Raw genomic sequence first — 12,403 nt, forward strand, 5'->3', positions numbered from 1 at the left:
CTTCGAGGCATAAAAATTTGATGCCACCAAATAAATTAAAATGATAACGTCAAAGCGTTAAAGCGTCTTGATCGCTTCGAACCGATTCGGTCGACTGAAAGTTTTGATAAATTGCCTATTCGCACGTGCAAACGCGAGAATAAGATGCTGGTGGCTCGATAACGAGCACCGCGTAAACGCAGACAATTAGTCGATGCTAACGATAGGTCGCCTCGACGATGTTTCGACCTTCGCCGATCGCGGGAACGACCGCGTTCAACGATAAGCGACTCGACAAGAGAAAAAGGAAAGTAATCGATTCCACGCGAAAGGAAACGTCTACGATCTTTGATCATCAGCTGGGACAAGTTTCCTTTTTCTTCGCGTTATAATTACTACCGACCCATTAACGTGTCCCTCCGATCAACTTTGTAACGTGGATCGATCTTCCGCTCGGTAATGATGATCGACATTAATTTGGGACGAATAAGGAAGCGTAGAACTTGTATCGCGACTTTTAAACACTGTTACTTATCAAGATTATTTATATGTGATCATTGCGAGTTATCTTTTGTCTTCTTTTTTGAAAATATCTCAGTAAGATTTCCAACCTTACAACCCATTTCCTACGTTATCATTATTACATCGTTATCATATACAGGGTGGCCTGTAAATCGCGATACGAGTGAAATTCTAAAAGATTTCCAAGCAAGAGACACGCGAAAGAATGGTTTCACGTTTGCACAGGCGTCGCTGAAAATGCCTTTCAGTCGAAAGGTTAATTAGCAAATAAATAATTATAATTGCCAGCAGATTAAATCTCTGACTGTGTCGGCAACGAAGTTAGAAAGCGCGTCTCTCGTGATCGCGAGTCGATGGGAGAAATAAAATAACAGGCGGCTGCATAAATAAACGGGACCGTCGCGTGGGTGTGGCATTGTCGACGATGTCCGGTGATCCGCAAAGTTCACGTTTCTCTTTTTTTCTTTTTTCACAAACGAGAGAGATTATGTTAGCCGTAACAGCTTAGGCAAACGCTCACTTTTACTCGTTAGACGCCCCACGGGGCCACTCTAGCGACAGTCGTGGAACCACTCCTGCGGAACGTTCGTCAGAACGATCGCTCAGATGTTTGCCTAGCTGAATAACTGCTGTGGAATTTATGCTGAAATTCTTATTGGAAAAGTGTCGTTGCGTTCAAAGCGACAATAAAAATGTTGTTAAACTCGGTTGTCGTATCATCGGATAAGCCGGAGAAACGGAGACAAAAGAATGCATTTAGGTCGCTAATTAACCGATCTTCCATTTTCGAGGATAGGCGTGACCGGCTTTGCTACCTTTGCTCGATCTTCCTTGGACCGTAATGACAAATCCCGCATAAATTACTTGTGGCAAGGACGACCGTGATCGGTCACGCCTCCCTGTCTCTCCTAGTATTCGCAGATCCGCTCTATCGATTCTTCTCGTCGAAAATTACGTAACGCGGACACATAAGCTTAAGATAATAGTTTGAAAAACACGATAGATCTACGCGTTTGAAATATAAAAAAACAAAGTGATCATTTCAATAGCTAAAGAGTTAATAATAATTCGAGACTTGATATCCAATTCGCTACTCACCCAGGTGGCAATAATTTTCAACCGTCCCTAACAGCACCCATTTACTAAAAGATTTCACGGGCCTAATTTCCCCGGCGAAGGGAATTCTTTAACGTGGACGAGAAGGCGCGAATCTCTTAGTTCCGCTTACCTGAAACAGAAATAAGGGCAGAAATGTTAGAGAGAGGTGGTCTCCCGTGATGTAGGGAAGTTGCGCGGCGCGGCGTGGGCGGCGGTCCAGCCGCGCGTGGAAACATTAATCTTCGCGAAGCGCTCGCGGTTAATGAAATCCACGGTCACTTCTGGTACCGTAGAACCACCTAAGGCTGAATCTTCCGCGTAATTTTACACCATCCTCTCTAACGACAGATTCTTGACAGAGGAAAAGACAGCTCGTGGGTGTTCCGCTGAGCTACGCGTTCGCAAGCCACAGATCAGAGTGAAAATTAAAAGTCGTATACCAATTATAATAAACACTTGTTGCAACGAAAAATCACGGCCACTTCTCGAAATCGGGACAATCTCGACGAAAAGCATTATTGTCAACCCTCGGTGTCGTTTTCAGGGCAGGACACGTGGCCAGGTACGCCTACCCTCCTATCGAGTCGCCCCAATTTTCAAGAAAAAGAGGGACACTTGTCGCGGCTGGCTCGATGGCGTACAAGTGCTCGTACCTGAACAGGTGACACCTCGTGACAGTTTCCGGACGAGCGGGGACGGGCCTCTATAGAAGGATCGAGGGTGCTTTCAAAAGATTCGTGTGGCTTTGTCAGCATTGTTGACACGCCGTGCCGCGCCCGCGCCGGTGACATCACGCAAAAGCGTAACAGGATTATCCCCTAGATGGGATTCCGTAGCCAGGAAGTCGACCGCTTTGTCACCACCATCGGACACTTTCGTGTCTAGATGGGAAGATTACGAAGATCCCATTGTCCGTTTCGCTTTTACCGGGGTTTCTATTCAATTCTTTAGACTATTTTGAACCTCTCGTGGATTTATCAACGGTTCAAGTGTTTGAGATTCGCAATACCCCTTCGTGAAAATAAATTTGTTTATTAATTTTCCCAAATGCTGCAGTTTTGAAAATCTAAATTGTTAAGTACAGAAAAGGTACCTACTTGTTGGACTCAATTGTGCGTGATTAGAAATGCAACCGTGATGCAGGTAAGAGCAAAGCGCTTTTCAAGAAAGGAGAACGGACGCAATGCCTCGTCGAACACTATTCCCAATCTTCCCAAAGGTTCACCATCAACAGGGATAAGCAGATAATTACTTTCCTGAAAGCTTCCTTTTCCTAGTTGCCATTTCTAGTGCCATTCAAGCGGGAAGATGAGAGATTCCGAATAAGAAAACGGTGAACAGAGGCAACGCAAATGTTAAATAGTTCTACATTTGTATAGTATGGCTTTATAGTCTTCTCAATATAAAGCCCGACAAAAGATGAATCTTCCATTACCATAGACGTATCGTTGCATCTAAATTGAGTCACGACACGGATACGTTTCTAAGATGACGAGGAACTCGAAGAAGACGAAGCTAAAGAAGAAAGAAGAGAAGGAGCAGGCTCGATGGTGGCGATCATTATCGAAATCAATATGTGCCCTTCGATCCTTGACGGCAGATCGAGTCTCGCAGATAACGCGACGAGGAACAAAGATTTTAGCGGGGGTTTTAAAATTTCGGGGTCACGAAGATGAGATCTGTTCCGTGGCTTTTCGTCTCGTAACAGGCGTCGACTCGAAGAAGAAAAGATTCGATCAGGAAAACGCCTCCCGCCTTTTCCCTTCGAACAACGAGCCGCGATAATCTGATAACGCTGAGATTAAAAGTACCTTCGCGACCCCGTTAAAAGAGAATTTCGAGAATCACCACGTCGCGTCGCGTTGCGTCGCGTCGCGTCGCGTCGACCGATATCTTTGGTACTGTGAATTCAATTTCACAGCGATGCTTGAGGTGGACAATGTGAGTATAGATTCCGATGAGAACCGCTGTATGAAAACCGCAAACCGCGGGCCAATATAATGAGATTTAAATTACTGTGGGACTGTGACATAGTGTCCTTTTTACGAATTGTTGCCTCCGCGACTGGCCAGCAACCAATTAGGGATGGAAATTTGATTCGAAGCCTCGTCCCGAAATAATCGATTATCGCCCGCCGGTCTGGCCAGTTCTCCTTCGGATATTCCTTAATCCGCAAAGAAGATTCCGCGAAATCATAACCGATTCTGTGGTTTTTACGTGTGAGACCTTCTTCACCAACTATTCATGACCATAATTGGAGAATATTCTATGTCCATTCTTTTTTTATCTATGTTTCCAATTAATTTTTAAACTTGAAATAGGCAGCATCCAATGCCGAGTGATCTAAAATTAACCAACCGTTGCAAAAGGTTAACATCTCGTCCCCCTTTTTTTTTCTTTTTTTTTTTTTCAGATTTCGTTCACTCCCATGAGAGACCCTGGCACGCTATGTACCCATTCCAAAGTTATTGGTAATCAAGCCAGGGATCCACGAGCACGTATAACGACAATATGAATTACGGTGGTTCTCTCAGACCCGCATCGTCCTGGCGTTTCGAGCCAAGTGAAACCAGAAGAAGGTAGAAGAAGGTACGAAGAATGAAAAGGAGGAGTGGAAGATATCGCGCTTCGGCCAATCTTGCGAAATTTCCAGCCGAATGATGTAATTTCTGCACGATGATCCCCTGGACCAGAGTCATTGCTTGCTACAACATTCACTAAATTCCGATCGTAACAGACGATGGTTACCAGCCACAGGACAGGCAGGCATTCGCAGTCGGTTATTTAAATTTGATTAAAATTAAATTGTTGTTATTTCACCAGTCCACTGTCTGAGAGTTAAATTTATAATATCAGATAACACGTTGAATAACTTCATTAACGGGTTCCATACTTTTGACCGGAAATATACATCGAGTACTGTGGAGGAAAAAAAGGGCTTTTGAAAATTGCCGCAGGCAAATCGCAATCGGTCGAATGGTCAGGAGTCAGTCACTCTCGGAGAGAGCCGTGGCTCTGGCATTTGCATTTGGCAAATGAAAACTTAACGAGATTTGCCGGAAAATTTTTGCTCTGCTATAACGTGCTTCTCCTCCCCACGGACGTTCTTCAAAGTGACACGTGCCACCCGTCCACCCTGCACTGGCATCGTCTCCGTGACCCACCCCCGCCCCGCTCCGCCCCTCTCTTGACGAGCACCCTCTGCCCTCTGCCCAACCACTTTTGACAACGGATACATTTCGTTGGCACAACAGACCCGGGGCAGTTTCGATCCCGATTACAGTCGCGTACCCTGCAGGGTCATTTCTGTTACCAATCGACAGAAGCATTCCCGGGTAATTGGTTTTTACGTAATGCTAAGCAGCCGGGAATCGCGCGTGGATTTGTTTTCCGTCGGGGTGAACTTGCGATATTCCGATCAAAGCCTCGATCTGGAATTAATTAAATACCGGACTCCTCGATAGGGCGGCTTCTTTTCTTTTTTCACCACCCCCTCCCTCCTCTACGCTTACGACTGTTGATAGCACACGTTGTTGTCGATTGCGAAACTATGGAACTACAATAGAATTGTTAAAAGTTCAAGCTTAAGCGATTAATTAACCAATCAATATTAAATTTCCAACCAAACAGTACGGATAAAAAAGTATCTCAACAGATAAAGGAGAAAAATAATCCCCTTCTTAACAGGATTACAACGCGCAGAGAGGAAGAAAAATTCCGCGAGAAGAGTGTGAGGAGGAGAAAAAAAAGAAAGAAGGTAAAAGTACCCCGATAAAATTCTATTGTGTCGCTGAGGATCGTTTAAGCCTCTTGGTTCTTTCTCGTTTACCCTCGATTCCATCCACCTTTCTGCCACGACCAACCCCTCTTGTCGCTTGTTGTCGCAGGCTTTTATTAGCCTTGCCACCCCCGTTCAGGGATAAGGGTGACTTTTTTATTTCCCCACGACTTGACATCCGTCGATCTCTCTTTTGCTTCTACCACTTGTTGCTCGCTCGTGTCCCGATCTTCCTTGTCGCGACACCGACCACCCCTGCTTTTCTTTCCGTCTCCAACCCTTGTCGTGATCCCTCCGCTGAGTATCCGCTGAATATCCGCTGAATATCCGCTGAATATCCGCTGAATGCGGAATAATATTGTGTTTGCAAGCGCGCCAATTCTATTCGATTCGCTTCTCCATTAACGTTTCATCGACGGCGTTAAAATATGCCAACTTTGTAAACGACAAAAACGAGTCTTGATGTTTGTAAAAATGAAAGCACAGTTTCTGAATGCAGTCACCTGCTCGAAAATCGTGATTGCACGGTTCAGCCTGGGGGACGATCGCGAACAGAATCGAAGGGCCCGCACAAAGCATCGCGGAAGCATCGCGAATGCGCTTCCGGCGAACGGGAGAAGGGGAGAAGGGGGAAAGGGGAGGGTAGTGGTTTGAGAGTAGTAGGGCGCACGTCTACGGACGCACAAAGTATGTGGCCTAAACGTAAACGGAGTTCGGACGGAGCAACCCCCGCGGGGCGTCCTCTGTGATCGGCGTTCCGTGTAATCGGCAAGTATGCAGATGATTAAATTTGCAACATCATCGTGGCAGCCCTAAAAGCGGCTAAAGGGAGGAACGGACCTCCGGCCCCTTTCCTGATACACGCTAGCCGCCGCCAGTTTGACTCGCGGTTTGCCAAAGGAACGTCTTCGGATACGGGGCTTAAGATTTCTGCCGCGTGATTCCACGAAATGGGTTGTCGACGATCAAACGAGCTATCACTGGACCATGCAACATCAACCTTCTGCAGTGATAGAATCTCTAAACAGTCAAATATTACCACACACCGCGTTATTTTCAAACATACCTACTAAACAAACACCAAACTCTACCATAACTTCCATCATTCCCCAGTCCCTCTTTCTAAAATAAAAAAAAAAAAAAAAAACCTAGAGAATTCGCATCCATTAGCCCGTAATACCGGAACGAGTAGCAACGTTTTCAGGGAAAATCCAGGCCACTCGAAATCAAACTCAAACCTGCCGCTAAAACGCGCACCCCCTTTAGAAAGCCTGCCTGCCTCCCAATCGCTCCCGTAACACGTCCAACTTCATCATCCTCAAGATTTTCCCGATCCATTTTGTTCGTCCTTTTGTCCGTACGTCGTATGAAATTCCAGGGACACGTTGCGCATCCACCGAGAAAATATGATATTCTTTAACCCATAGACCTCCTCTACGGTGATTCAGAGAGAAACGAAGCCTAGAAGGACCTAGTTTTAGCGAACAAGCTCTATCCCCTGTCTCTCCCCATTGTCGAGATACTTGTTCTCTCGGTCTCGTGGATTCGGTCCAGGTAACGTCATATTCAATGGGCCAACCAATCACAATATTTTTGACGAGTTATGTCGGCGCATAATGGCCCCTGCCAAAAAAAAGGGGAAGGTTTTTCCGGGCATAAACGTTGCGCCGCGGCCCGGCTTCTTCTTCCTGGACGGACTTGCAATCCGTAGAGACGCCACAATGGTTCGGCTACGGAACGGTCCTTGAGCCTTTAAAAGCACAAAGACACGCCGCGTCCTTCTCACCCCGATATCCCGAGTCTTTGTCGCTCCTGTCGACATCCTGCTTATCCTGCGGCCGTGTGCCATCCTCCCTCGGGAATATAGAGGACGTGGAGCGTGCGTAACGCGCTCACCGGCCCGTGAGTTATGAGGGAAACGCGCGCGATATTAATATTTTGTATCATCCTTGCGAACCGCCTGCCTGCCACCGGCCCTCGTCCTCCTTCGAACAGGATGTAACCGCACCAGGACCCTCGTCTACTGTTCCGCTTTTGTCGTCTCCCGATGCCTTCCGGAGCTACTAGATGCCCAGGTTACGCGTAATTCGTCTGCGATCCTGCTTCGTCCCTTGCCATTTGTCACGCTATATTTTTATTTCTGCATCGTAATAGGTATCATGGAATACGGATACAGATGACAACAGGACAATAGATCGACGACAAAATATAATATAAATAGCTTTTGCAGCCGAGCACGCGAAAATCAGCTTGAAACTCGAAGAGAGGAGAGAAATTGCATTTTCCATGAAAGTTGAAGCAAGACGGCATTGTTCAACAGGATGTTGAAGCATCATCTAAACTAATTGTTGACAGCCGGACAATGGCGAACCGGTAATAATAACTTGCCCGCTGAGAGGCTCATTGTGCCCCAGCTTGGCGTCTTTACCTGGATCCTGGATATAGGATCAAGGCGAACGGGAAATCGTTTCTTTCGCCAGACCTTGGTGCGATGATTACAACATATCCAGAGACACTTGCCACTCTGCGTGATTGCACTAGTAGTAGAAACTCCAGTCATTTCCTTGATCGTCAAGATGCGTAACTTTGATGGAAACAGGAAGTTCTTCCACTTTTCTCTTTTCTCTATTTTTTCCTCTTTCCCATTACCAACACCCTGTTTCGTTTCTTTTTTTTTTTTTTTTTTTTTGTTGTTGTTCAATGTATTCAACAAAATTGAAAAATTCTCAAACCTTGGGTATCAAGTGGCCATTACTAGCCATGAAACAAGTATCGAAAGAGGACGAAGAAGAAACTTGGAAGCCTGCAGACCAGTTCGTAGCAGACAAGAGTATAAGAACGAGGAATCCAATCGATACAAATTGGGAATGCGATGACGTTGCGCGTTTTCGTGTTGGAACGAGCTCGAGCAGGCCCCCGGAAAAATAACGAAAGCCGCAATTATCGGCTCGTTTTGCCGATTTGCGGGCGGCGTGTTGGGTCATTAGGGTGGCAACGCGAAGCTCGTTCGAGCCACGCTCGGAAACAATGGCACCCAGGGTGTCAGAAATAATACAAATAACCGGCCACGGTGAAAGTACTGTTTAGCCCGTAATTTCCTTTCGTGGCGAGCCGGTTCAGAGGGCGGGACACGGTCACACCTTCGCCTTCGTTTCGAACCTCCGCACCTTCTCCTTCGCCTCTCCTCCGGATCGTTCATTTTTCAACCTGGTCCAAAAGAAAAGAACCGATTTCCTACCATCCAACCGACACCGACAGTCATCTTCGCGTATTGTTTTTGCGAGGAAAGCCCGTTGTCATCGTGGCGAACTCGCTGACGGGAGAAAGAGGAAGCGTGACGAGCCCTCCCGCAGGAAGTCGGTTCGTCCGAGTCGAATTCGCTGAAACTTCAACGACCGATACTTCGGCACCCCGAATGCACGCCGATAAAATTTTGCCAAATCTCTCTTCGTGCCCCTTTGTTCCCAACCCCTACGAAGCCAGAGTAACAGATGTTCCCTAACAGCAAAAGCTAGATGCACATATTATTATCGAGGAGTAAATTTTTCCTGGCCCTTCCACGGATCTTACGTGCAACCTGTCAATTAAGAAACCGATGGCTCATAAGGAAAAGAAGAAAACAATGGGACAATGAAACGAAGCGGAAACGAAGACAGCCCCGGATGGAGACGTTACAAAGAACAGAAAATGCCACAACCCTGACACAATTTCATTGGACGTTTAATTTTTACCATTTTCACACTGATAATTGTCAGCTAAAGAACAGTTGGTGTCTTGAGAAATAAATTCCGCTGGCATCTACCATCTGCTCGTTTTCGACTTTTTACTTTATCATCCCATTTTATCTTATCGTTAGTCCGATTGATTCGAAAAGCAGGTTTTGCTCGATCGTTCAAACGAAACATTGAATTAGCGTATCGTTCAATTTACATACATTCCCTGGTCGTTTTCAAATACCTGGAGGGTGAGACGTCGCGTCGCGTCGCGTCGCGAAGAAGGCAAGACCTCGAGGATTGTCCGTTGGAAAAAGGAAACCCGAAATTAAATTCCGCTTTCGTTTTCGAGCGAACGAGACCCAGAATTAAACCCGTTCGCGTCGTTGAAACGGCAGCTGGCCCCCGACGATCATAATATTTGGCCAAGGCAACAGCAATCGAACGTGACCAACAGGGGTAGTTGATTTCGATTTATTAAAAGACCGGTGTCACGTGATCCGAAGAATCTTCGTTGGAATTTGTCGTGTTCGTGGTGGAAGGTGTCGTTAAGCAAAGTGTCGCCTAGCGGCAGTTGCGTGCAAGAATGCGAAAACGTGAACCGACCATTACACGACGCTGTGTCACCCGGAGCGGAGCAATTTCGTCGAAGCTTTGAAACCGCAAAAAGAACACCGAGCCCAGATTCTTGCTGTTCCTACGATTTTTACCTCTTTCATGTCGCGTCCACTAGCTAGCGCGAGTTTAGTTTTTTCCTCTCCCTGTGTCTTTCTCCTTTAGCTGATGCAGAAGCACGTAGCCGTCGCCACTAAATTATTTCGTTCCACTTTTCGCCGCTGATCTCAGCTGGGATGGGAGACGTATCGATGGAACACGATCTGTTATTAGCTTGGTTTTGTACACTTCAAGGTCTACCTGTTCGCGGATGGATGACGAGAAAGATTCTGGTCACGGGAGGACGAGTTTTACCTTGTTGTGAATCGAATTGGGTTTGTAGGTGTCGCGATGGGTCGCTAATTAACCGAATGATGCGAAGAAATGGGGTGAGAACGGTATAGAGTATAAAATAATCGATCGTCGAACTTTCGCTGCGGAACCGTGACCGTTTTATTCCGGGACGGTGATCCTCGCCGAGGTTTGTTTATACTGGGTGGGACAGAAATACAAGAGAGTGTCGTTGGGACGCGAAACATCTGTCGCGGTGAACCTGCTAGGCGTCTCCCGGTCACGCAGCGACTATTTTCGCTCCGGACCAAGCGATTACGCAGCTGACAGTTAGTGACAACCGCTTTCTCGCTCGATTTTCTCATAGGTAACCAAGTTGACAGCGTCCAGAGACACTTCCTTGAAGTCGCTCGTCGTTCTCGACCACCCATGTCTGTGTCGCTCAAACTGTCGCTCGAGATTTCACGTTAAAGCGTCCCGATTCTCTCTATTCCCCAGACAAAGTTCAATATTTACCTCGGTGGTTAATTAATTGGTTCACCGATGACTGACGCTTCCGCTGCGATCGCATGATAGTTGACAAGCAATATTTTAATACGATGTTGCGAAAATAACATTAAACCGCTGATGTGGAAGAAACATCGAGTAGAATTTACGAAGGTAGGAATATGCTGGCCGCAATTCGATTCCAGTAAGGACTGTTACGAGGTACCGATAGGATCGCGATGCTCGTTCAATTGAGGCATTTTTTGCCGGTTTCGGAAAACGGTCCCGGCGGATGCAGATGGAGCCGGTTACGCCGGCTGTAATTAACAAGGCCGTCTTTGTGGTGTTTTGTCGCCGGCCGCGACACGCCGTGACGAGGGTGGAATTTCTCTACGTTCCATCCTACCGTGGACCCAGACTATAAAACGTTCTTTGTGTTCGCGATGCAACCAGTGCCTGCACGCTGCCACCGCAGACGAATGTAAACATTCTCGTGGACCGGCCGAAGAAGAAGAAGAAGAAGAAGAAGAAGAAGAAGAAGAAGAAGAAGAGAGTCCTCGAAAGATCTCGCGCTACAAGGATCGAATAACCTAGACTTGAGGACAGTGAAAGTATGTCAGTATGTACTGCTGAATATTATTCGTAATAAAATTATTCAGTTTGCCGATAAACGTATGCATCGAGCATTTGGGTGTTTGCTACGAGGGAGGCCAGCCGCTCTGTCGAGTATCATTATAATTCGTGTTCTCGGTCCCTTGGTCCCTTGGTTCTCCAGCATTGTAATATCAATGACACGGAAATAGAGTGTTGGAGAGGTGCCGCGCACAGCGAAGCGGTTGTATCAGACCCCTCGTTCGGCCTCTCGGAAATATCCACTTTCGAGAGCGTCTCGAATCGAGTCGAGTCGTCCGACAAGAATCATTTGTAATTTGTTTTTTCGAGCTCCTCCCGCTCGGCTCATCGTTCGCCATGACCGTGAGTTTGTGTACCGATGACACAGAAATAGATGTCGAGAGTCCCTCTTCTCAAAGGGCTGCACGCCTCTATGAAACGATAACGCAAACAGCCGGTAACCGGGCTTCTGAACGATCATTTTTGACGATATATTATCACCGAGGACGAAAGATAGTTAAAAGAAGAAGACTGGTCGACGATAAAGAGCTCGTTGGCAGCGTGGTAATTATTAGGATGGCGGGGCGAGCAATGGCCACCCGTGGCGTCGGACACGAATTCCAAAAGCTGATCGGCATACGTCTCTCGAATACGGGAGGTAGCAAGGAAAAAGCGGCTGGAAGAAGGCAAGGTCGGTCGGCGTGGCTTTGCTCCGCTTTGAGACAATGCACCTCCCGCGGTGACGATCTGTATAAATCGTTTTCGGGGGCGGCGCCGCGGTTTGCGACGCGACAGACGTTCACGAACGACGCGACCGTCTAATTGATCGAGAACAAACCTTTCAGATCAGTGCAATTGTTTAGAAATTAATGACGAAGAAATCGTAATAATATTCGTAACATTTCCATTATTAAATGATCCGGTATACATATAGACGAGAATATTTCTCCAGACAATGAGAAGCACATCTAATATCCAGAACGAATTTTCGACGGGCTCCGTTCCACCCTGGCAAGAAAGGAGGAAAATGTGGCGGAGACAAAACACAATTCATCCTAAGACCAAAAAGACCGCTCGAATGTTCGATTATTGAAGGGATAGCAGGTCGATTTCTCAAAACGAATAAAACTGAGCATTGAAAATCGAGCGAACGAGAGGGTGGTAAGGGAGAGAAAGAGAGAGTCGGTAGCCATTTGTCAGGCGACTCGGAGCGCTACCCTGGCTCGTCCAGCAGGCATCCCCTTCGGTAGGGGCGCGACGATTAAAAGAC

General features: G+C 46.8%; 1 protein-coding gene across 1 annotated transcript in view; it reads right to left on the reverse strand.

Annotated features, from left to right (window-relative positions):
• Positions 1-1,076: 1,076 nt before the first annotated feature.
• LOC117610408 (uncharacterized) overlaps positions 1,077-12,403 on the reverse strand; it is a 90,373-nt gene continuing 79,046 nt past the window's right edge. The window contains exon 4 of the mRNA XM_076690411.1: positions 1,077-1,729. Coding sequence (XP_076546526.1) covers positions 1,716-1,729 — 14 coding nt within the window. The 3' untranslated portion in view covers positions 1,077-1,715. The remainder of the gene's footprint in view (positions 1,730-12,403) is intronic.

Source organism: Osmia lignaria, chromosome 10 (assembly GCF_051020975.1).
Source record: "Osmia lignaria lignaria isolate PbOS001 chromosome 10, iyOsmLign1, whole genome shotgun sequence".
Lineage (NCBI taxonomy): Eukaryota > Metazoa > Arthropoda > Insecta > Hymenoptera > Megachilidae > Osmia > Osmia lignaria.